Source organism: Hermetia illucens, chromosome 6, assembly GCF_905115235.1.
Source record: "Hermetia illucens chromosome 6, iHerIll2.2.curated.20191125, whole genome shotgun sequence".
Classification (NCBI taxonomy): domain Eukaryota; kingdom Metazoa; phylum Arthropoda; class Insecta; order Diptera; family Stratiomyidae; genus Hermetia; species Hermetia illucens.
Genome location: NC_051854.1, coordinates 54908659 through 54935498, shown reverse-complemented (window position 1 = coordinate 54935498; position 26840 = coordinate 54908659). Strand labels below are relative to the sequence as shown.

Here is a 26840-nt window from a genome sequence, read left to right as displayed (position 1 = left end):
TGACCCCTACCATCAATGGGTGGCTGGATTGACGGCATGGGGAAATCAATCATAATCTCATCCAGTTTCTTATGGGGCATGGCAAACGTCGCCAGTACCTGCAAAAGTTTAGAGTGGATAATTCACCCAACTGCCCGAACTAGTCCAGAGTATCCGGAGCACATATTCTTTCACTATCCAAGATTCCGGAAGGAAGGGGGGGATATACAGCAAACCCTAGGAGAGGTGTTGATTCCGTAACACTCCTTGTAGAGAATGTTAGTATATCTCAAGGATTGGGATGCGCTCTATGTTCGGATCCATTCAGTGTATACTGTGAAAGGCAGAGGAGATCAGAAAAACGCGATAGAAGAAAGGATGCCAAGCTAGAGTGGGTTAGCTACGCTCTGTGATGTAATACCTTATAGTGGTCTGAAGGCTTCTAGTTCCTCAACACATGAAAAAAATCAATCCTGTGGGCGAACTATTATCTTCCCATTGACCACAATTTGAAAGCGGCATCAAATTTTGGGCACCTAAAAGCCCTCCATCTTCATCTTTTTTGGTGGATCCTTGACTGGTAGAGGTACTTATATGATAATAACGATCTTATAGTGTTATTCTAAGTTGCTGAAATGCATTAGCAAAAGTGATGATATTGTATGGACGCTCTTTAACCACGAGCAGAAATTTTCTTCCTATTTAGTTTTGGACTCAGTTGTTGACCTCTCCAAATAAACAACGAGTATCTCAGCTGTAACCCAACCAGCTTTTCATTCGAAATTATGTCGGAATTAAACATAGCTATTACCTGGTACTACTGCTATTACCTGGTACTAGCTATTACCTGGTGCTACTGCCACCACCAAGTTTAGGAGAAACAGTCCGTGCAATTCATCGGCTAAAAAATCATAAGTTGCCAGGAGCCGATGGAATTACAGCCGAATTGGTTAAATATGGAGGCGACCAGTTACACCAAGTGGTTCATCAACTTGTGCTCAAGGTATGGGACAGCGAATCAATGCCTGACGATTGGCAACGAGGCATTATCTGTCTCATACATAAAAAGGGAGATATCACACAGTGCAGTAATTATAGAGGTATCACGTTGCTGAGTACCATTCTATAAGATATTCTCCACTATCTTACTAGGCCGGATAGCCCCATACGCCCAGAACATCATTGGCCCATACCAAAGAGGCTTCACTCCAGGCAAATCAGCAACGGATCAGATTTTCTCTCTGCGGCAAGCGATGGAAAAACTGTTGGAATATGGACAACAGTTGCACCATCTGTTCATCGACTTTAAAGCCGCCTATGATAGCATAGCCAGGGTAACACTATACACGGCCATGAGAGAATTCGGTATCCCGACGAAATTAATAAAACTGACTAGGCTGACTCTGACCAATGTGCGATAAAAGCAACAGGATCACTCTCAAGACCATTCGACATCAACAACGGTTTACGACAAGGGGATGCGCTATCATGCGTCCTCTTTAACCTGGTCCTCGAGAAAGTGATCCATGATGCCGAGGTAAATGCAAGAGGTACGATCCTCTTCAAGTCCACCCAACTACTGGCCTATGCAGACGATATCGACATCATGGGAAGAACGACCCGAGATGTACAAACTGCCTTCATCCAACTTGGGTTCTTAGCAAGAAAAATTGCGAACTCTTGGCCGCGTTCGAGAGAAGAATCCTTCGAAGAATTTTTGGCCCCCTACATGAGGATGGACGATTCCGTAGCCTACACAATGACGAAATCTATCAGCGATACCATGACCGTCCGGTTGTGGATAAAATCCGGCTCAATAGGTTACGGTGGGGGGGTCACTTAATCCGTATGGATGAGGATGATCGCGCCCGGAAAGTCTATAAGGGCAATATCTATGGTGGAAAAAGAAGACCCTGCCTAAGATGGAGCGATGGCGTGGGTCAGGACGCCAGACAGCTTTTAGGGATATCGAATTGGTGGACCTCGGCGCAAAACCGGGATGTCTGGAGTTCCTTATTAAGGCAGGCCTAGACCGGATACCGGTTGTTGCGCCGTTGATGATGATGATTACCTGGTGGTCAGGCCAGACTCGGCCTATCTTACAATTCGCATCATCTAAAAACAAACTCGGTAAACATGGCGGTAATTAGTCTATTTTGCTAGCTAATGTACTCAAAATGGTATGGGCATTGACATCTCTGGGTATTTCCGGCCTACCATTAAAAAAATCGAGCAATTTTTTTATCGATTGAAGAAGAACGCCCCGAGATGCGCAAACTGCCTTCATCCAGATCGAACAGGGGACGTGAGATCTTGGGCTGCACATCAATGAAGGTAAGATAAAATATATGGTAGCAACGTCAAAACTAATCAACCAACAACATCAAATCGCACTGGTCAAATGAAAATCACAATCGATAACAGGTATGACGATGAAATCCCCGTACAGTTGTTGGCAGTTAACAGAGTCTATTTCAGCTTAAAAAAACTGTTCCGCTCGAAGTGTCTGACCATATAGTCAGAGTTCTTACCATAGAAGACAATGATCTTGCCAGTCCTCATGTATTCCTCGAAGACCTAGGTTCTTAGCAAGAAAAATTGCGAATTCTTGGCAGCGTTCGAGAGAAGAATTGTCTGAACAATTTTTGATCCCCTAGGATGAAGGATTCCGTAGCCTATGGCCATTTGATTGTGGATAAAATCCGCAAAACCGGGATGTCTGGAGTTCTTTATTGAGGGAAGCCTAGATCGGATACCGGTTGTTGCACTGTTGTTGATGATGACGATGCCACTCGTTATTATACAGCTGATTGCACCATTCATTCCTTCATCGCATACGTACCACACACACGTCGGTCTGATGACGAGAAAGAGGCCTTATGACAACTGCTTGACACAAAGCTCTGTAATGTGCCCGACGATGACTGTTTCGTTATTGCGGGCGATCTTAACGGTTATGTGGGTGAAAAGGCGCGTACCAACACGTGCCATGGTGAAAAGGGTTTGGGGACATCGTCAAAGTCTTATACTTGTTAATACATGGTTTATTAAACGATTGTCTCATTTTCCTACATTTGATAATGGAAGCAGTACATAAATCGACTATATCCGTTATTCGCCGACGTCACCGACTGCAAAGCCATCATCTATTAGACCATTGTATCATCATCGACCTTTGACTGCTGACTTGTGAAATGATGAAGAAAGATCCTGAGACTCTGGAAAGTTATCCTCCCCCTGTTCTGGCACTGTGCTTTTGTGCTCTGGAAAGCCAAGTGGTAGCAAACGCGAATCCGGAGTTGGGTTGCTTCTGACGGCTACCGCAAAGTGGGCTTTCTTGACCCGGGAGCTGGTTTCTAACAGTATAGTCTTCAAACTATAAGTTTCCGGTCTACGTTAAGGAGCACAATTGTACAAGGGACGCACCAACGGAGATTTTCCGATATAGTGGAGAAGGATGCTTTCTACAGGGGAGGCTTCCTAAAGGTGACGTTGTAGTCGTGATGGTGGGTTCTGACAACACCTTGCTCGGACATGTAACGGGGGAGCATGGTATTGGGGACCGTAACGGTAGTGGTGATAGGTTCGTGCATTTCTGCATTCCACCGCCTCAGTAAGAAAAAAAAACCAAACTAAATTGTTCTTTAAATATTGAATAATAATTTCCATCGTTTCGTCACTGGTGGCACACTGACCGACACCGTACGAGCAATCAGATGGGCCACTTCGCTACCAGCACTAGATTTAGGAGTTGTCTCCTGCATGTGCATAACAAGAGGGGCGCTGACATTGGCCTCGAAAGGGATCACAATCTGATGGTCGCTTACGTTCGTTTGAGTGTTACCTCAGCCACTTTCGTAGGGTTGGGGAGCTGCGACCCTTTAAGTTTAACGTCGACCGCTTGTATGATCCAACTATCTCCCAAGAGAGAAGCCTGAGAATATCAATGAGCATTGGGCTGCCATCAAAAATGCTCTTTTCTTGGGTGCTACACTTACCGTCAGCCACGTCCGGAAGCAGCGGAATCGTAGAAGCGGATCGACGAACGGAAGGGGTTTATCGCTGTGAGTGATGCCGGGTATCTGCGTGCTCCCTGCCATCGCAAAGATAATAGCTAAAATAATCCTGGAACATCTTACAACTTGATCGATAGAGAGCAGACTGATTTCTGCTGCTGATCGTGCTGCGTTGACCACATAACCGTTCATTTTTTGGAAGAGTGCGGAGTTTAGATCTGGATTTGCTCTTCATCGATTTCGAGAAAGCTTCCGATAGTGTGAACAGGGAGTGTATCTGGAGTGCTCTACGCTGTAGGAGCATTCCGGAGAAACTAATAGCTGTTATCAGTGACATATGATGGCGCAAAATTATCTCGCGCTGCACCGAGGTAAAGTCTCGGAGGATTTTAAGATCCAAAGCGGAGTCCCCCAGGGTTGCATCCTGTCTCCGATATTATTTCTTTTTGTTAGGGGTGACGCTGTTCATGTTGCCTTGCCGGGAGGACGTGGCATCTTTCCTCAAAGACTTCAAATACGCTCATGACATCCGTTTGCTTTCTTACCGGGTCATGTACCTTGGCCAAATGGCTCTGCATTTGGAAAGAGAGGCAAGTAGTGTTGGATTGAAAATAAATCAAACAAAATATCTGCGTTTATGAGCAGAGCATCAAAGTCGTCGATCAATTTGTATATCTATGAAGCCTGGATTCTACCGACGGTGGAGCCGAACTGGTTGTTGCCCGACACATTAACAGGGCTAGATCCGCTTTCGCTGTCTTGTCTAAAATCTGGAAATGTAGTTATCTCAATACCAATATTGAGTTGAGACTGTTCTGTGCTACGTATGGAGGATGGTTTCGGGGCTACAAATGTGGCGGTTTCGACAAGGACCGTGGCAAACCGAAAAAGGTGCGAGGATGTGAAATTGCAAACATAAAATCAATCTGTAGAGCAATCGGCCGTAAGTCTGCAAGCCGTTTCGAAGCGTTTAGGAAAGATGGGGAAGATCCAGAATATCGCAGATGGGTACCAAATGAGTTCAATAAGGGAGAGATGAAGAGACGAAAAAGCACCTGTGTACGATACAATAGGAAGAAAGAAAAAAAAACGTTTTTGTGTCGAATCGTTACTGCGATGAAAAGTGGATTCTTTTTAAGGATACCGAACGGAAAAAGTCATGGGTAGACAAAGGCGCACTATCCACATCGACCGTAAGAGCGAAACGCTTTGGCAGGAAAACGATGTTCTGTGCTTAGTGGGACCGGAAGGGCGTAGTCTTTTGTTATATGTTAAAGCTCGGCGTAACGGTTAATATCAGCTGGAGTGGCGGACGATGCTGAACAAACCTTTTTCCCTTGCGAAATATGGGACGGCTTTCGTCAGCAGCTTTATGCAGACACAGGGGAGCTCTCCCCAGACAACATTGTCAGAAAGATGCTGAAGAGCGTTGGCAGTTGGAGTCGTGTTGCGCATTATGTTCGGGCTCCTCTTATTGCGAGAAGATTGACCCCCATAATCAAAGGTACCAGCATTATTTTGAATTTACGAGAACGAAAAAACTTCAAGTATTGTAAGAAGGAGCCATAGTCATCTACATCTATTATTGAAAACCTAAACCGCTTACCTTTTCCACATTCCTGGCAAATGTGTTTCTTTTCGCCTGAGTGAATTACTATGTGCAAAGTGAGTTGTTCCTTGCGTTTGAAGGATTTCATACAAATCTAATGAATAAGGCAGGAAACGATTTAATTTTTGTCATCAATTTAGTAAATTAAGCAAACTTACATTACACACATGAGGTCTATCCGGTATATGAGATAATTTATGTCGGGTCAAGTGATCCTTCCGTTTCAACGCTGCATTGCAAATGTCACAAACAAACCTACGTTCCACCGCATGCGAGATCACATGCTGTTCAATAAGACTTCTATCCGGGTAAGCCATCTGACATTCGGGACAACAGAACAGAGTTGAACCGTCTAAAGCCTTAGTTTCACGTATTTCACCAGGTTTTGGACGGGGTTTCTTCTCCTTCGGCGGCTTCTTCTTTTTCGGTTTCTTACCATTAGTTGTTGTAGTCGTTGTAGCTGTATTTGAAGTTGTAGTTGATTCCGGTATATTATGAACATGACCATTGCCTGCTGTCCCGTTTGTAGTGTCCATTCCCAAGCCAGCGCCATTTGTATTTGCGTTGGCTAATGCAACGCCGCCCAATGCTAAACTTAAATTCGTGCCATTTTTCAAAACTTCACCTTTTAAATTAAATCCGGATGCGGTATCTATATTGCCTAAATTTAAATTCCCTGAGTTTAGAGGTGTTGCAACGATCCCTGACGATTCTTTTTTTATCGTTTCTGAGTATTTGAGGAAGTGTTGTATTGAAATTGGCAGTGTTGCAGACAGCAGATGAGAGGAGTAGTCAACGGTATTAGCGGTGTTGGCTAATGTTTGCCACGACTGATTCACATTTTGAAGGATTTGCTGGTTTATTACTGGAAAATCGTTAGTTTATTATATTTTACACATTGATTGGTTTGAAGGCCACAGTCAAATTTTTTGATGAATAACTGAAGCGAAACTGAAAGAACTAAAGAGAAAACTAAATTAATTCTATACTCCCTCCTGCCATAGTTGTTGTTCTTTGGTTCCTATTTTTTTTAATCTTATTAGCGCCGGTTCTGCATGTAACTGAATAGAGAGCGATGTCGCAGATATGTAAATATCTTTACCGCACAGTCAAGATGGGAATGCTTAAGGCGAGAGTCCCAGTCAGGACATCGATTTCGAACGATTCAGTAGGCAAATGCTCTAAAGGCCTAATCAGGGCGATCAGACCCGAATCTGCACGGGGACTCATCTGAAGTGGCAAATTGGTCACGAAACCTTACCAGGGGTATACTGGTACCATGGGAACCGGGAAAGCCCCTGGACTCATATACTTCGGGTGAACTCCTGTTGTATGTGAGGACAGCTCGGTTATTTGCGGTTGGCCTCCCTAGTGGGAGTTTCATGGTGGTTGTGGTTATGCTCAAGCGAGAAGAGACCTTCGGGCTTCGACGTGGTGTTGCGTATCAATACGGGTGCGCCCGGTGCAGCGAGGAAAAGTTTCGTTAGATTTAACGATGAGGCTGCGCCGCTAGATTTGACCACCAGTTGGCCCTTTTTTTAAGTCAAACAGTCTCGGAGGCGGTCGCAAGTGGTCCCAACAAAAGTTTGTGTATATATTATAAATAGATAATTATAAATACATTATATATAATTAAAATTAAACAGTCGTGATCTTCTCCGAAAGCCACCATTGCTTATAGTTTCGACTTAGTAGTAGAGAAAAGAAAGTGGCGTGACGTGAACAGTCAATGGCTGCATTGGCAACTACCGTGGCAAAACTAGCCGACATCGTTTGCGTTCTCCATCTAGGACGAAGCTCGCGAAACTGGTCGAGATACGCTCCTCGAAATAGTTGCCTCGGTAGTGGTTCGTCAGGACCCTCGACAGGCTACGTTGGTATCACCGACAGGCTACGTTGGTATCACCGAAAGTTCGCGGAAAAACCACAAAATGTACCAGCCCTTGCGCTTTTACAGCGAAAAAACTAAAACTGTCGGTAACCCTGGCGACAGGTACTCGAAGCACAACACTACGTCGTCTTTCTGTTTTCGACCCCCTGGGCAGACACTGATTGATATGGGGACTAAGGTTTCGGTTCTCCCTCTATCCAAATACCATCGATTATCGCCTCAGGCTTTGAAGTTGGCGGGGGCAAATTCATTGTCGATCCCTATTTGTGGCTGCAGGCAACTAGACCTGAGTTTGGGGCTTCGATGCACGTAATCGTGGCGTTTCATTATAGTGGACCCACTATGGTTTGTTAGTGGATCTGTAGCACAGGTCCTTCATTGATCTTACAACTAACGTCATTAGGGACGATCTCCCCTGCCCATCTGATACTCTATCATTTTCGAAGACGTTGTTGAACCCCACGTCCGTGCACTATTTCAAAAATAACGCAACATAGCTACCGAACGTAGCTTCTCCGAGCCAGTGAAGCATGACGTTCACCACCACATCAACACCACCGGGTTTTCTATCTTATGTAAGGTGCGACTGCTACCACCACGGAAATTTGCTGTTGCGCCGAAAGAGATTGAGGAGCGCCTCAACTAGACAGACAGCTGTTGGTGTTCGCCACTTCACATAATCCCTAAAATAAACGGTGAGTGGAGATCTATAGATGACTCTAGACGCCTAAACACTATTCCGGACTGATATCCCATACCGCTCATACATAACTCTTGAAGATATTCTGAAAACGGCAATATGCACACCTATCGGGCTTTTCGAGTTCACTAGGATGACTTTTGGACTGCAATGCGGCGCAAACATTTCAGATATTCATCCACTTTGTTTTACGAAACCTAAGCTTTTGTTTCGTTTACATGGATGATGTTCTGGCCGCCTCCTTTTTACACACTGAGTACATTTTTCAACGTCTTCTTGAGGCCCTTATTGTTCTCAATGTTGAAAAGTGCAAATACCTCCAGGTGAAATTTCTCGGCCACTATATACCCCTGATGGCATCCAGCCGGATTGGGACAAGATGTAAGCAATCGCGAGCTTCTCGCTTCCCAAAACTGTTAAGTATCTGAGAAGGTTCTTGGGCATGCTAAACTTCTATCTTCGTTCCCGCTCAGGACCGCCCAGCATCAATCGATCCTTAACAATTATTTGCCCGGGCCGGAAACCAAAGACGGTCGTTTGATTAAGTGGTCTACAGGGGCTATCCAGACATCTGAGACAAGCAAGCAACAGCTGGTGGACGCCACGCTTCTGGTATTTCCTCAACAAAATGCATCCCTAGCCGTTTTCATCCATGCTTCAGACATCCCCCATAGACGCTGCTCTTCACCAAAATTGTGAACCAAAGCTGGCAGCCGTTGAGTTTCTTCTCGAAACAGTTGAGCTCCGTCCAACGAAACTACAGTATTTATGATCGTGAGTTGAAAGCCGCGTACCTCGTAGTAAAATACTTTCGCTGATCCTTAGAAGGCAGGACATTCCCAGTGTTCCCCGACCACAAGCCCCTTTCAGTTATCTTAAAACAGAAACCTGACAAAGCGTCTCCTCGTCGACGCAGGCACCTGAACTTTATAAGCCAGTTCACCTCCGACATCAAACATGTGTCTGGAAAGGACAATGAAGTTGCTAACACTTTGTCACGATTTCAGTAGGTCAAGATCGCGGAGGCGCAGAAGGACGGCGCAGCTTTCCGAGGAAGAATAACTCCGAGTACATTTTCACTCGCCTGAAACCTTTCTTGGAGACAAATATTCCCGGGGAAAGCGTAAGTGGCACGTGCGGTTCGACTTCTGGAGATCGCTGTAACTAAATCTACCGTTGCGTGAATTAGTCTGTAGCGGAGTACTAGAGCGGCGCCATTTGAAAGCACCCGGTGACCATGAGTCGGCCCTTTTTTGAAGCCGAAGCCGAACAGTTCCGGAGGTAGTCGCAAGTCGTCCCAACAAAAGTTTGTGCATTTATTATAAATAAATAATTATAAATAAAATCAAACAATCGTGATATTTTGCAAAAGCCAACGTTGCTAATTTTAGTAGTAGAGAGAAGCTGGCGTGCTTGAGGTGTGGATTGTCCACAGATGAATGTGCAGTAATAATATTGTTCACAGATTTCTTCGTTTTTCAGATGTCAAGAACTGCGGAACTACTGACGAAGAGTAACACCGTGCGGAACTACTGCATTTCTGGATCTAGAGAAGATGTCTCACAGCACATCATGCAACACGATCTCAGATTGAATCTGAATAAAACCGAATTTTTGACGACGAATGAAACAGGCGCTATCATCGTCAGTGCCAGTGACCTGCCTAAACGGGTCAATGTTCTCAGCCATTGGTGAACTGAGTTATGAAAATGATTCATGCAACCTGGATGAATTGGCGCTGTACAACTAGCGGTCTTTGTGATCGACATATCAATGAACGTCTCAAGTCGAAAACTTACAGCAATGTCGTCCACCCTGTCGCTTTCTATGGTTCTGAGTGTCGGCCGACTATAAAAGACAATGAATGGCATCTTGCAGTAATAGAGACGAATATGTTACGTTGGACTAGCGGCGTAACATGCCATGGTCACGTCCGAAATAATCGATCACGAATATATCGATACTGGGTTGGACCAAAACAACGATCGTGGAAAAATTGCGAGAGAGATGTCTTCGATGAATGGTTACGTAATTCGCAAACAACTGTGGCTTGATACGCTGGATGGTGATCTGAAAGCCTCGCGACTCCATCCAGATATCAGGCCTTAGACAGAACAAAACGGCACAACCGATGAAGACCCCACTTTTGAAGAAGAAGAAAAGAAGGATCCGCAATTCTCATGAAGAGTATGCAATTTCGTTTATTTGTGTTTCAAGTAACATGAATATATGAAGACTGACAAAGTATCTTGTATGGTATGAACTTTCGCCCTATAGAGAGAGATATTTTGAGCGGTAGGATTTTGAAAGTCCTTCGCCAAGTATGAGGAACAATCGAGCGGTTTTCTCTTTCAGTACCACTTTCCCAGGTATTCATCACCCTTTTTGTTATTATATCATTGCTCAAAAAAGATGGCAGAACTATTTTTTATTCTACATATAACGCTCAATTATATTATTTTCAAGTAATTCCTGAGCATAGTGGTATACTGATTTTAAATTGAATACCTGTAGCTTCCTGGTGTGACTCTTTGAAGTTTTAATTGATTGAGGAATATGTCAGGAATTTAGCTATTTAAGGTGCTAAGGGTGCACTCGAAATGGCGACACCGAAGAGGACGATAATATAAAGATTAAGCTTCTCATGAAGAAACTATAGTAGAATATGAGGAGTATGTGTTGAAAGCAAGAAGCAATATCCCTAAAATAATTGTTAGTGATATAAATGTGTGGGCTACAGATTGCAGTACTTGAGGTGCAGCTGGAGTAGTACCCGCTAACTCCCGGGCTGAGATTGGAGCACCCATATACAACTGCTACTATGTTGGTGGTTAGTGTTGGAAGCTTCTTTATTTTCTGCAGGAAGCTCGATTGTTACTTGCATATGTGAATATTTATGATATCTTTGCTAGAGGGACGGTTTAGTTAATAGGTGGGCAATACCTTCATAGCGTCCACTCGACTAATTTCATTAGTATTGGGGATTATTCTATTGTTAAAAGGGGAAATGTTTTCGCAATATGAAAGTGCTTGACTGAACTGCGGAGGGGCTTGAGGATACATTTCTGGTGAGTAAATGATAGAAGGTCGAAGAGCGATGGAAACAGCATCATTTAGACATATCGCTACCATGCCGCTTGGGCGATTGAGAATACTTTCATCACTAATGTCATGTAAGTGTACAGCTATGTACCAACAAACTGTACGGAAAGGGAAACGCCTACAAGATCGTTCTAGACAAAGCATGCCACCGAAATTCGTATACATGCCTTGCTGGAGTCGGTAGCTACTGCTCTTTTGTAAGAGAAAAATAAAGTCCACCTGCCGGTCCTGCAGAACTCTTAAGCAGAAGAAGACGAATGCTTCTCGGGAAGACTTTGAAGGAGCTGAAGCACAATCCGGTAGGTGCGCTTTGTCCGAAATTTGTGGGGAATATTCCTTCTAGAAGAAGATGTTGACGTCGACCTCGTCTCCTTCGATAGATCAGAGGGGGCCGAACCATCAAAGGGTTTCAAAGCAAATATTACAATTTATTCCACAGCACAAGGACACTGATCGATGCAGAGTTAGAGCATGTAATCTTTTGCCAGGAGGTCAACCGTGGTCAACCACGAACGGGCTGGAGCAGTAAACGTGTATATTTCTTCGGCTTACATGGCTCACGCCCAATCAATTCCACCAGAAGAACAGGCCAACCCGTTGATAGGCTGCGATGCCAACGCAAGAAATACGCCTTGCGGCTTTTTGGAAATCAACGAAAGAGGAGATCAACCTTTAGCAGGTCTTTGATATTCCTGTATTAACCGACAATGGGAATTTCAGGGTGGAAAACCGAAGATAACAATTAGATAGTTTCCAGCTAAGCAAGGAAGTTTGATCAAGTTATCAAGAACAAAGTCCCCGGTGCGTGGGCAACATTGACATGACAGACGAGTTGAAGTCAAACTGACTAGGAATGTCTTCAACAGTTGTTACAGGCAGTATTTGTGTGTCAGTTATACAAGGGCTGCCTGAAGAGGTATAAGCCAGCCATCAAGACTGCCAGGAAGCTGTCCTGACCACACTATTGTCATCACATTGAAGGCACCAGTGAATCCATGAGATACAATAAGATTCTGGTCAAGGAACATAGGAGCCCATCCGTTTTTAAAAAGTCAGATGGCTTCTGGACAGAGTCTTTTGGTGAAGCTCTAAAGCTGCTAGTTTAGAAGCATTTCCTTACGTGCAAGGAGGGCTATGAGTCAGACAATGAAAGAGTATGTAGCCGCAGTCGTTTTAGATGATCAAATCGGTAATCATTATCATCCTCAACGACACAACAGCAACAACAACCATAATAAGGCACTCCAAACATCCCGGTTTTACGCCGAGATCCAAAAATTCGACATCCTTAAAAGCTATATAGCATCCTGGCCTACGCATTGTTCTATCCTAGGCAGGATCTGCCTCGTCTTCTTTTTTACTATAGATATCTGTAATCACCGAGGATAAAATCGGCTATAAACAGCTTCTCTGCATATAAATTTTCAGGTCCAAATGTCATAATGCCAATCATGAAGCTAGAAGAGGTTGTGCTGTAGCTTATAGAGATTTTTCCGAAGATGCCTTTTCTTTGAGAAACGCATGCGGATGATTTTCGTACTGAAAGTGAATATGTGCAATCATGAGTCTGCGAAGGACTTCCGACCAATCAGCCTTATCGTCGCATTGGAGACACTAGAGCGCGTCTTGGACATCCACTTCACGACTATTATCTAGAGAACGTATTACTCCAAGTTTCAGCACGCCTCCCTCAAAGATAAATCCACAGAAACCGCTCTTTACGAGGTAATTAGCACGATTGAGTGGGCTATATTATACCACCACCCTAGCTGTTCTCTTGGATGTAGAGGAAGCATTCAAAAACGTTAGTACTAAAGTTATCAAAGAAGCTTTAACCTGAATACGACTCTAGGGGTATCTTATGCATTGGATAATGTCCATGCTAAGAACCAGGATTATCAAGTCTGATCTACGAGGTAGCCTCTCGACCACCAGAGTGAAGTCATATCTCTGGTGCTCTGGTTGATAGTGATGGACGAAATTCTAAGCCTATTGGACAGCAACGGGGTGAAGGGTGTGGAGCTAAACCAAATTGCTTACTATTCAAAGAGAAGGAAGGTGTTGACCATGGGCACATTGCAGGCAGTATTAGGTGTCATCATATCAAAATAAACTTGACGACATTTGGGTCAATGAATATACGGTGCCATAAGTGGGTGTGGGGGTTTGCGGAGAAGAAGCATTCCAGGTAATAATGGAACATCTGGAGGATGTATTCATCAAAGCAACAGTGAGAGGCATTCACCTATATAGTTGCTATGCTCCACCCATCGCTCTGGTTCTGGGTGTGAGAGAACGTTGACCGAAATTCATAACAGGGGATGCTGAATGAAGCAAGTGAGCTCTAAATGCCAAAGGGCGAGGCCTTTGCAAAGCTAGACGTTGTACTCGCGAATGTTGGAACCTCATCCACTTTCAGAGTAATGCACCTGGCGTCTATAGTGGAGTTGACATATGTGAGCGTTGCTTAAGCCAGTATAGTTGCTTGGGAAGTCAGGGAGGATTATACAGTAACTACCAGGGTATCTGCATGGAAATTAAGGGAGAATTAAGCTTCAAGAAAAGCCCACACAAACCGTCGAGTGAGCCTCGGTGAACGGCGAAATCATTTGAGGGGGACACATTGTCGCGGTACTCAGGCTCGATATATTCCTGTTAACAGTCAGAAAAAAAGTCACCTAAGTCACCAGATGAGACCATTTGGTGCTACTATGCCCAGAAGGTGACTACTTCCCTTTAGACGTCATTTGTAGGACCGGAGCCTGCAGTATAAAGTAGTTGAAAATATGCGAGGTTAAAATGAATATCGTGATAGGTCTAATAACCAATCACTGTCCTATATGGAAACATCTTCACACTATGGGGACCTGTAATGAAGGCCCAACAGAAAAGGAGACTATGCGATGTAGGGGATAAAACAATCGATTCGATTTGGACGGGGGAATAGCAAATTAAATTCACAGAACAACTGCTGATTTATTGCTGAAGTTCGGATTAATTTATGGGAGAAAATCATTTGATTTATATTTCTGGATTAAGTCTATAAGATTTTCCTAGTTTGAAATACTCTGCACACTAAATATGGTTCATTTCGTTGGCCTAAAATGCCACCCTTATTATTAAATTTTGAATTACATTTTAATTTATCGACCTTTCATGACCTCAAACGCAGGCATAGTCAATACGTATTCATTTTCATTTTCTATTCTTTGTTCTAGAAACTACCGAAAAAATTTAAGATAATTTCATTTAAAATCACTTCCGTATCCGCTTTCCATACGGTGCGTAGTCTCTAATTGGTGGCTTTCTATTGTGAAAATTGATTCAATGATTAAAGAATTGACCTAGATTCCACTTTTCACTTGCCCATTAAGAGAAATCTGTTGCTATTTCAGTTTACCTCTACCCCATCTTTTATCGATTAAGATGGATGCCGCCGGTTGGTTTTTTAAATAAATTTAGAAAATTCCCTTATATTCTCAATAATTTCACTGGTAGTTCCACGTAAATTTGAGCGGCTTCCTAAAGAATACGAAATATTTGATTAGAACACCTCACAAAGAAAATTTTCGATTCTCTTTGCACATTCAAAATTTAATTAGAATAACAATTTTTTGGAAATCGCTTCAAGTCACTGAATATTTTAGGTATGTGTCCTGATTTCCGAAACTGGAAGGATAACCTGTAATTTTTTAGGTCCCGGTCGCTCTAGGCCTAAAATAACGTACCCCGTGTAATGGTAAAGGTCACTTGGATAAAGGAAAATTGGAGTCAATTCCGTGGTGTTTCTCCAAAAATTATTGAGTGATTTACCGGCTGCGCAAATTATGATTTTTCGAGTTAATGCCCGTAGGCTAATGACTGGAGATATAGGTACCTTCCTGTTGCTAAGTGGGAAAACTAGTTTCAACCATACAATTACATTATTTAAAAAAATAACATATATATACTTTGAAGCTGAGTAGAGAGTTTTCAAGGCACCCGGTAATCATTTCAAGGTTTTTACTGTAATATAGAAGCAGGAGCAAACATGGCGCCACTTAATTATCCTTTACGAGTCCCGAATTTGCGGAAAATACTCAAAAAGTACGTAATAAACGATGAATTGAAACACAAAATATAAAAGAAAATAAAATATTTTATTGGAAAAACTTGTAACAAATGAAAATCCTAACGAACTAAACGGTTGAATTCACTTAAAAATTCATGGTGTCCTTGAAGTGAAAAAGCAAGGAATCCAATGCAAATATGATGAGTTAGGTAAAAATCTGGATATATTTAGAAAATAGTTACCTTCTTCCCGATCTCGTTCGATTTTCGGATGAATTTTCGGCTTGTGGTCACCGGTATTTAGAAAATTCAAATCACTTTGCGGCTGGGAATATGGAATCGAGATGTTTTGTCCGTACTGCATCGCGGCACTGTTTGCAACTGTCAATGAGAAGGACGAAATGGTTCGGCTTTAGTCAGTTCCTCGACACGGAATCAGGAAAAGGATGAAAGCGAAACAGTCTAATAAAAGTACATGCTCCACACAAACAAGCATCCAACATACATATACATCTAAATGTGTCCTAATACGTATACAAAGCGGCAGTGAAAGCGCACGAAACAATCCTGCCAAGAACACGACCTGACAGAACACACGCAACCCGAGAATCATATGACCAGGTTATGTACAGGGGGTGGATTCTTGTTGGGTAAGGGGCCGACCGATGAACGTAGAAATTTTCCCTTTCGTTCGGAGTTTTTTCGTGTCCTTGTCAAATACGGATGTAAAAGGAGATAATACAGCTCTTTGTGTGCGTGCAATGTTTGTATAGTCGAAGTCGGAAAAGATGAACAGTAAGACGCCAGGACTATGATATCCTTGTCACTGTGACTTCGAGCACTTTCTATAGTTGATATGATAGTTTACATGCTACGTAGCTCAAAATAACATTTCCTTCGAAACAACTGAAATTTTGCTGATGAAAGGAGTTCTTGCAAGTGTTTTGTTAAGAAAATCTATATCCCACATACATCAATACACCAGTGAAAGTACTAAATATTATAGAATACATCTTGAAATAATATATGGAGTAGTATATACCAGAACCTGCGTTGCCCAGAGAAACTTTAGTCCTAAATAAATGAGCTTCGGGTATACTTTTTATCTAAGTGGGTGTTCGGTGCGAGGGGATAAATTTTCCGAGCATATTCGTAGGATCAAAAATTGAACGAAACATATTGGGGGAAGGTTTACCAAAAGTCATCCATGGAAGAACACAAGGCTAACGTCAAAATTGAACAACAAATTCAATTGGCCGGTGAACGTACTGACCAAAAAAATTAGGCAGTGATAAAATTGTTTAACAGCATTCCATAACATTTCCCAAAAGATCTTGATTATTGGATAGTTGAGGTGCCGGAAACAGTCAAAGACTGCATCTCGTTGCTGAAGGTATTCCCGGGAGGTCAGGAGTTCGTATTCTATTACAGGAAGTTAGTTTTGGTCCAGATAAGTTTGCTCCGCGTTTCCGTTCATACAACACAATGGATTCCATATAAGATGAAATGCGTGCTAAGAAGTAGACCCAACCTGGCATAGTAGCGGTGACAGCAGAATAAATTGTTTTATTTATTATTCGTCAATCTCGGTTGTTTGAAACCAATAAAAAGGGTAGAAAAAAATTTTCTGTTTTGAAACCGCGGTGGTTCAGATTTTGCATCGTAGGGCATATTATATCATTATATATCACAATACTGAACATCATCATCATCATCAACGCCTTAACTCCAGACATCCCGGTTTTGCGCCAAGGTCCACCAATTCGATATCCCTAAAAGCTGTCTGGCGTCCTGTCCTCCGCCATCGCGCCATCTTAGGCAGGGTCTGCCTCGTCTTCTTTTTCTACTATAGATATTGCCCTTACAGACTTTCCGGGTGGGATCATCCTCATCCATACGAATGAAGTGACCCGCCCATCGTAGCCTATAGAGCCGGATTTTATCCACAACCGGACGGTCATGATATCGCTCATAGATTTCGTCGTTATCTAGGCTATGGAATCGTCCATCCTCATGAAGGGGGCTAAAAATTCTTCGGAGGATTCTTCTCTCGAACGCGGCCAAGAGTTCCCAATTTTTCTTGCTAAGAACCCAAGTTTCCGAGGAATACATGAGGACTGGCAAGATCATAGTCTTGTACAGTAAGAGCTTTGACCCTATGGTGAGACGTTTCGAGCGGAACAGTTCAGAATAATTTACAAAAATTCTGCTATATTATTTACATAGCGTGTTGGTCCCAAACCCAGCAGGATGGATTGAGTTAATGAACTATCTATTACCACTTGTTTTGTCCTATGTTCGCACCTGACGATACTTGGATCGTAAGCTGCTCTGAAGAAACGCTCTAAATGCGAGTGTCAACGAAACACCCCTTGGTGAAGCATCAATTCAAGGTTTAGGTCAAATCGATCGTCCCTAGCAGCCTCACTAGGAATAAAAAGATAGGCTTGGTTATATCGATCGGACTGACATTCCGACATTGCATCATTAATGACATTTCTATAAATACAGGATTTGTGCCTGCGTAAGATACACGTTCGAATGGTATATTCGTAGTGAAATGCATACAATGCACTTAACTACCCTGGAAATTGTTGACCTGCATAGATTGCAAATTGCAAAATTCAGTCCGAAATAACAGTGGCTTGATACGCTGGATGGGGATTTAAAAGCCTCAAGATTGCACTCAGATCAGGCATTCGATAGAGCCAAATGGCGAAACCGATCACGACGAGCCGACCCCGCTTGTGAACGGGAAAAACACTGAAGAAAAAGAAGAATATTATGATGGAGGTGGACTGAAAATTGATCTGTAAATGCTTACTTGTAAAAAACATCAGAGCCATAGAAATCAACACTATCCTCTATAAAGTAGGAGCAAAATGATGAGATAAGGTAAAGTTGTCCCTCCATTATTTTAAATCCTGCCTGATGTCTCTCGGTAACACGTCCGTTGATACTCCGCCCAAAAAACAGGATTGACCGTTGATTATTGTCCTGCCATCAAATTACCGCTTATACAATGCAGGAAAAGAGACAAACGCATTGAGACTACTGATTATCAAGACAGTCGGAGAAACAAGAAACGATTCGAATACGATTCGCAATTTTCTGGGTCACCAATCCTTCCAAATAGTTCATAAACTGAGATATTTGGGTTTGGAATGATTATCTCCACATTAAGGTCCATTAGAAAACAACACTCCTATGTTGAGTTTCTTATTAATAAAACGCTTGGTATTTGCCAAATTTAGAAGTAAGCGAATGGTGAAGCAAGGGTAGCGATCGCTTCTACCTGTGTAGCAAAAGATCTTCATGATATAACCTGTATATTCGAAGCGATGAGAAAGATCTGCATCTACTTATTGAAAGCCGATATCAGCGCATACACAGCATCAAAAACTTCTTTTGTGTTAATGGTAAGAATGTTACGTTGCTTGTCGACCGACAAGCCGCGAGGGATAGACCAGATTTTAATGTAAGAATTTACTTATCCAACATTCTTGTTAGCACTGACCACATATTCTATCGTCACTGGGCAAAAAGAGTCATAGCATCTCAGCACTCAACTACTCAACTCTCCCATCCTGCTTATACCTATGGTACACATAGAAAGTGATCTGTGGGTTTTGCTTCCTCATTATAAGAGGAATACGTATCATCAAGTACAATTCCTATTTTGAATATATGTCCAGCTAGTGAATTATGGCCAGACAGAATGGCCAGGATAATTCTGTAAGTCTTCATGCTTTTCGAAAGTTGTTAGGTTAGGTTGTCAGGCTTTGAGAGGAAAAGTTTGGTGTTTCTAGCAGCATTAAGGTTCTGCCACCATACATCATGGAAAGACTTTTTCCTAGTTTTCGGAAGTAGCCTTAGCCAATGCCACTGCCAGTCCAATTGTTGAGTCCGCTGTGGGCATGCGGAAAATTGACCCTTTTTTTGCTAAGGCATTCGAGATTTCATTTCCCGTTATACCGCAATAGTGTCATCGTATTGAATCAATTAGTTTCTACATTCCGGAACAGCCAGTGTTCAACGGACTATTCAATGTCCTTAGTGCAGTCTGGCTATCGCTGCAAATTGCGTTGCGGCCCTGAGGATCGCATTAATTTCCGCCTGAAAGATATTGCGCTAAGGCAAAAGCCGAGAGGTAGGCTTCTGCTCCAGTTCCTTTTCCTCTCTTTAGCGTCGGTGTAGCAGACTTTAGTATATCCCCCCCACATAATAGTTGAGCTCTAGAAAGCGAGGAGCCCTCTGCTTCAGAGATTTCTTCACGTTTTTGGAAGATAGAACACCAGCTTATTGGCAAGAAAGTGCAACTGCTCTAATATGCAGAAAGAAAGTTCGGTGGAATGTTAAATTTCTATTTAATTTGATTGTTATCCCCGCATTCGTGTTATCGTTCAATTTATCATAGACCAAGTCGAGTACATCAACATCTGGGGAACTGATGCCACACTTCCAGCGCGGTTCCACATGGAGAATCACCGTGAGAAGCATCACCCCTTCGCATTGCATTCCTGGATCTAAAGGAGACGTTTGGCCGTGAATTTCATAATTTTTCTGGTATGGCTGCAACAGCATCCTAGTGAAGCTCAAGCGCTGGATTAAATTGTTCTACCGTGATCGTAGAGCAGAATTTAATTTTTTTAGGTATATCAAAACCGGTCTGTGTTTCCATTGGTGTTAACATTTCCATATCGAATATCCAGCGTCCACCGCTCCACATACTTCAGATGAGGTTTTCCTAGTGTCTCAAAACCAAACTGATTTCAAGCAATCTGTGCAGGAGTGAAATGATCACCTCATGCAACACGCACTCTGTTTCAATGTGAATAAAATACAGTTTTTGGCGATCGCCTCAATGAACGCAGTACTATCACGGAAAGGTCTCACGTATGTATATTTACTTTTTGATTTTTCGGCTACGAGTGTTAGTGATGCATATCACAACTGCGATGATGAGCTATTCCAGGGCAGAAAGGAGCACCACACCTCGGTTCTAAATAGGGCCGATTTCTATGAAATTTCAGACAGAGAAGGAGGAAAGTCTCTCGGGCATAAAATGGATAAAAAATCTTCCAACTGATCTTCTAGGTTGGAGTTACTGTAGAACTGTCGACTTGCCTATCTACCTATCGCAAAGCCAGGAGCGAAAGTGAAGGGATTGGGTATGCAACGATAAAGCCGGCTCCCTAATGGAGTATGCGCTCCCTATAAAGAGCAAGAACTGTTCGACACTCTAAATCAATGTAAATCTGATATAGCTATGTTACAAGAAATACACTGGACAAGGGAAGAATGACTGCACCAAATTTTATATGAGTTTTTCGGAATAGGTTTCTTAGTCAAAATTGGAACCTGGTATCAGCATTGAAAAGCGAACGAATGCGAGGTGAATGCAGAAACATTAGCCTTATAAACATTTACTCCTCTAAGGACAGTGAAACGAATCCAGAAAACTTAACCAGGAATGACATAAAAATCATCCTTGAATATTTCAATAGCAAAGAAGGGGAGAAGTTCCTATTCAGCCGGTGCATCGGCACCCATAGCTTCCATGGAAGGCGGACTTTCCAGTTAACAGTGTTCTACTAAAAGGTTGTAGAAAGTACCTGGTTTCCGCGCAAAGACATTGACAAACAGAAGCGGGAAGGATCCTATTGGCCCAATTTAAGTTATTTTTTTTTACGTTGCCACATCTGTTGCTAACATTCCTTCCAAACTTCAGCGTGTGAAAGTGACGAGATATCACCCAGCACCAATCAAAAAGGTATATCGTTGCTGAGTACCATAAACATAGGCAGGATAGTTCTTTATTTCCAGATTATTTTTTGTATCATACCAAATAGCCGTCATTTGAGGCGAATCAGCAACAGAATATCTGGAAAAATTGTTTTAATATCACCACTATCTTTTCATCAACTCTAGGGCTTTTATGATAGCGTAGTGAGGGTAAAGCTTTTTATGGCTATAATATATTATAGTAGTAGGATTCTGTGTCAAGACGAAATTAGTAAGATAACTATCTGTGCGAGATCAGATAAAGGCAGCAAGATCACTCTTGAGACCTTTGACAACCTCTAACGGTCCGCGGAGAAGGGACTTTTTATCACCTTTAACCTGGGCTATCATGAAAAAATGATCCGCGACACTCAGGAGCGTACCAGGAGCACTGGGATTTTCTAATCCTTCTCTCGATATTAATATAATCGGAAGAACAGGAGACGATGAACTGGGGCTGTGCCTTAACAAAGGCAAGATGAAATACAAAGTGGTGGCGTTATCACCAAAATCAACAACATCCATAGTCCATGGTCAATTGAAAACGGTGAAAATAACTTGTAGCTATAATAAAGGATGCGATGCGCATGCGATTGTTGACATCCAACGGACGATACAAAACGATGATCATGCTAGTGCTCATGTACTTCTCGCAAGCTTGGCAAACTAGCTCTTACGCGTGTTCAAGAGGAGAATCCTTTGAAGAATTTCCGATCCCTATAGGAGGATGCATTATCCTGAAATCTACATAACAAAAATCTATGAGCGCTATGGTGGCTGCTTGGATGGGGTTAAAATTGGGCTCGATAGGGTAGTGGTAGGCGGCTCATCTAACCCGTCTGAGTGTTGATGACCTAGACAAAAAATGTCTCTGGTAGAAATATAAGACGTAGCAGATGCTGTTTTAGATGGAGCAATGGATGCCAGGCAGCTGTAAGAATGTTGAATTTGCGGACTTGCGCACAAAAACGGCATATGTGAAGTTCCTCACTATGTCAGGCCTGGATTGAACATCCCTTGTCGCATTTCTAATAATGGGAAAGAAGAAAAAGGATACGTAAAAGAGTATGATCGATGTAGTGGCTGTAAAGTAGGGGGTCAATCGAAAATGAAAATTCTTGGTGATGAGCACAGGAGAAAAGTGGAACTTGTTTTAGTGGACTACGGAGACCTCGAAGCGTTTTTCATTAAAAAAGACATGCCAATAGAAACTGATGCAAAGTAAATCGAGTTGATGAAGGCGTGCCACTTATGTTAGCTAATTCTCCAGACCAGATCAATGAGTTGAATGCAGAGAAAATGCTATGGTATGTAATTATTTAAAGTACGGATATCCTGGATAAACAACGGAGCGAGAGGTTATGGCGAAAATTAAACGAATCATCCTCGAAGATCGGCGAATTACGATGCGGTAATTGGCTACCTCCTGCTTCCTGAGTCTTCTGAAGTTTCAATTGGCAAGATTTTGAAAGAAAAGCTAGGCTATCACATGGTGTGTATGCGCTGGGTGCGGCACATGGTTTCAGAAATCCACAAACAGCAGCCCGTCGACGCTCAGGAGTTTTTGATTGAATGCGACGAGAATACCGAAGGCTTCTTAGATTACATTGATATGGAGGATGAAACGTGGTGCCAATCCGTTACTTTGGAGACAAAACAACAATCTCACCAATGGAAACATACGGAGTCGCTCAAACCAAAGACGCTTAAGCAGAAGCTGGCAGCAAGAAAAGTCATGGCAATGGTGTTTTAGGACCGGCGTGGTGTATTGCTTATTGAGTTAATGCCTAGAGGGATCACAATAAACTCGACAAGTAATTGCGAGACTTTGAAAAAATTCAGATGGGCAATCCTAAACCGTCGTAGGTGGAAACTAACCAAAAGCATAAGACTGCACCAACAACATGTCTCGCAACAAACGAAGGACTTAATCGAGAGGCTGGGAAGTCACTGCCGCATAGATCTGTTTCCAAAGTTGAAAGAGGGTCTGGGTCAATAATTCGAGGCGGACAGCGAGTTGCAAGATGAAGTTTCCAGGTTTTTCAACGGGTTGGTGGCGGATTTCTTTAAGGCGGCACGCAAAAGTGGACTACTCGTCAGAAAGAATACGTAGAAAAAAATGACAACTATGCAAAAAATAGCTTGAAGATCAAAGTTTCCAATGGTCTATTCGTTTTTTCAAATAAATCAGCAAAGACCAGGCAGGCGCTGGATCTTCATAAACTGACCACATTAGCACCCTTCAGATCATTTTGGCCTATTGTTCTCAGTTAGGATCTCGGCTTCACCTGCTCTTCACCGATTTGGAGAAGGTCTTCGACAGGGAGTTTATCTGAAATAACCTGCGCTGCACAGCAATGTCACGTACTGCGCTGAGATGAAATCTTGGCGAAATTTTAAGTCAAAAGTGGAGTTCGCTAGGGTTGTATTCTGTCACCCATATTTTATTATAGGCGACATTCTCAATGCTACCTCAGTTGGAGTACATGGACGGGTTTAATGAAGAATTTTTCAAACATCTCGATTACGTTAACGACATCGGCTTGTTTTCTCACTGAGCCATGGACCTTGACCAATTAAGTCTAGATTTGAAGGATACAAGCAGATTTAAACAGATGATAAACACGAAAAAACCAAGGTAAGTCATTGCATTGTAGTAATAGCCAGAATATTAAGGGCGTCGATCAGTTTGTATAGTATAGTAACCATTATTTTTATCAACGGTAGTTCGGAACCTTTAATTCATTAATGGCGCTGAATTTGACATCGCTGTTTTGTTCAAAATATGGAATTGCATCATCCCAACAACAGCATTAAGCTGAGACTACTCCATGTTAATGTCTCCGATGCGGGAGCAGTACATGGAAAGTAACTGCCCCTGTTATTTGAGGTAACCGGCAACGATACCGAGCAGGGATATGCTATAATTCATAGTAGGTGAATCTAAATGCTTGCTTTAATTGAAGGCAGGACTTCTTTACCTCACAATTCAACATGAGGTGACTATAACCAGAAATCTGTGCCTAAGGCATTCGTCGAATAAACCTACCATGAATTCTTTCCACTGAAAATCCAAAATATCAAAATGACCTTCCAGAAATGGTTTTGGTTAAGGTCATGGCTGTTTTTTAGTTGGGGTTGCACCCTTAACCGGAATTGGTCTAAAAATCATGATTAAGCGATATGAAAAAGTATGCTTGGTTTGTCGCTACGCGTATCATGCAGTTTTGCCATTGAGGTGAGGATGATTCACAGAAATGGTAAAAGCTATGTTGAAGGCAACCATGACGGTGAAGACATGGGTTCTTAAGTGGCAATGATCTGATTGAGGTTCAAGGAAAATGCGTTGCACAAAAAGTGAAACTTCTTGTTTGCTGTATCTTCTGCCGAGGGCTAATCACAATCTAAAGTTCACATATCCAACAAATGGAGAAGTCCTTTCTGTATAACCATCTGATAATTCGATGTTCTATATTTAATTGGTTTAAAATAAGGCCAAGGCTGCAAAAAGGGAAATGAATTTTTGTGGTATATTCGGAACAGATGTTCGTAAATGTTTCCTGAATTCTTCCAGCAAGGGCGAGCTCGGTAATTTTCGTTTCGAAATCTCCTTACATACTTAGGTCTATATTGAGAGCCAAAGAACCAGATTTCCCAGATGAATTGAGTCAGCCTATGAAAAAAAATGTACCGTCTTATAGCCACTGGGAACCAAATTTTATAGTTCTTTCCCCACCTTTTAACTGAGTTGCAGTTAAGTCCTTTCACTTGCTTTTACTTTCCCTAGGAAAAACGTCATACATATGTAGTACGCCCACTTATTTTCTAAAACCCCCTCCCTTGCTTCAACGTCATGAGACATACATAAAAGTATGTGCATAATAAATCAGAAAACTATCAATCTCGGCTGCGAACTATATTATAATAAATGTCCTGTTTTTATGCCGTGCCTGTACCGACATATCTCGCATTCAACTACATACACGACTGCATAAGGTGAATGGCACAACACAAAATCTCCGGTAAAATACATGAAAAATCAATAAAAACGCCATTAGCGACCTTAGTCAGGATTCCGCATCCTTTTATAAAGGACATTTTGCCGGGGAGGCGGCGATCCAGATTGCAAACGTAAAACACGCACACATTACATTGCACTAGATCACATTGCATACCCAACGATCAGGGGATTCCCCCCGATTCTGATCACCGCTACTTACCGGAAGTTGGATTCTGGTTGAAATGATTGCCGTTCGGTTGATAACGTTGGGAATGATTGTCCGGGCCGGGTCCATTAATGGTGGCCGGGGCTGTGAATGCACCCGGTGTTTGAGCGTCATGCCCGAATTTCGCGGCGAATTGATGGATTCCCGAGAACGGGCCCCCAAATGCTGAAAAGTTCATCATTGTGAAGGCCGCGGCGCCCGCTTTGGGTTAAAAATTTGCGTGTTGGCGCCGATCCGGCCGGCACTTGATTAGTGGATGTAGGATGCGCGGGGAGAGCGATGTAACGGACGCGGAAGCAAACGAAGGTGAGAAACGGAGCGAAGAAGCGGTGAAGTACTTTGCGGATGCAATTGGGACTTTATCCGAGGTTAAACCCCGGTCAAGCGGGGGATTCGAGCCACTCTTTCACCACAAGTAGAAATTAATCGTCCGTACAAACAGATCAGTAGAAAAATCACTAAATATCTACAAATACTTTCTTTGGAATAGGCGCGAGCGAGGAGCCGCTTCGTGACCGGGTTACATGAATAAAAACTTAAACTGGGAACGACGACGACCGACGACAACGACCATCAAGGGGGTGACTTTCGACGTGCGTCTATGGATGATGCCATCCGGCCGGAGCTTAGTCCTTGGGCTGTTCTACGGAGCTCGGGTGTGAAGGGTGTTCGCTCCTGCGCGTGGGTGGTTTTTCCCTTACAGCGGTTGAGAAGGTAAAGGTTTGTGCCTTGTATAATGGTTCCTTGGGATAGTGAAGGCTCCGGTGCATAGTAAAGAATGACGATGGGATTTCAGGGGTTACACCTCTTTCGAAATGAATGTGAAAGCGTATTCGAATGGATTTGAAGTGATGTGATCTAAATTTTATAATTGTACCAATTACCATCAATTGATAATTAAAATTAATGTTTGATATGATATTCACATTTGTTCGTACATAAACAGTTATATATGAAAGCGAACTGGCTGTTTAGGATGACGATTGAAGTTGCCAGAGTTTTTCTAAAAATTAATAATGCAAATATTTTCAAACTTCACGGGTATCTGGCTTAGTAGCCCATCGAAGAAGTACGATATTTGGAGTAATGTAAGTCATAATATGCAGCACGATATTGAGAAGTTTGGTGGAATGTTTACTATTATTAACAAAGTGATAGTAGGTCAAGAACTGACTTTTCATATGACCGTATTGTAGTTGCTTACGCAGTTGTACGAACGTTTATGCAAACTGGAAAATTCCGGGCATAACGCGAATAATATACTTCGGTGTCGAATTTCAGGAGGATTCCCATTCAAGCTGAAAGGAGGTGTAAGATATCTATTTAATAAAAACAGCTGCCTTGTATCAAATAAAAGGCTTCAATCTTAGGTTTCATATTGATTGGCTAAAAAAATTTCAAATCACAAAAATTCACTACCGGAAACGGTGAAAATAGCAAAAAATCTAAATCGAATTCTTGCCGGTGATACTTCAATCGAAAG

The 26840-nt window shown here is 42.5% G+C and overlaps 1 protein-coding gene across 2 annotated transcripts in view; it reads right to left on the bottom strand.

The window, feature by feature from the left end:
• Positions 1-25914, bottom strand: part of LOC119659941 (zinc finger protein 567) — a 39393-nt gene extending 13479 nt beyond the window's left edge. The window contains exons 1-4 of one of the 2 annotated variants that reach the window (XM_038068281.1): positions 25352-25914; positions 15591-15728; positions 5763-6469; positions 5602-5698 (exon numbers count right to left, since the gene is read on the bottom strand). In XM_038068281.1, the coding sequence (XP_037924209.1) occupies positions 5602-5698; positions 5763-6469; positions 15591-15728; positions 25352-25538 (1129 nt within the window). In that variant the 5' untranslated portion in view covers positions 25539-25914. Of the gene's footprint in view, positions 1-5601; positions 5699-5762; positions 6470-15590; positions 15729-15852; positions 16020-25351 lie in introns of those variants that run through there. The other variant, XM_038068282.1, reaches the window with a different exon arrangement.
• Between the last annotated feature and the right edge of the window lie 926 nt (positions 25915-26840).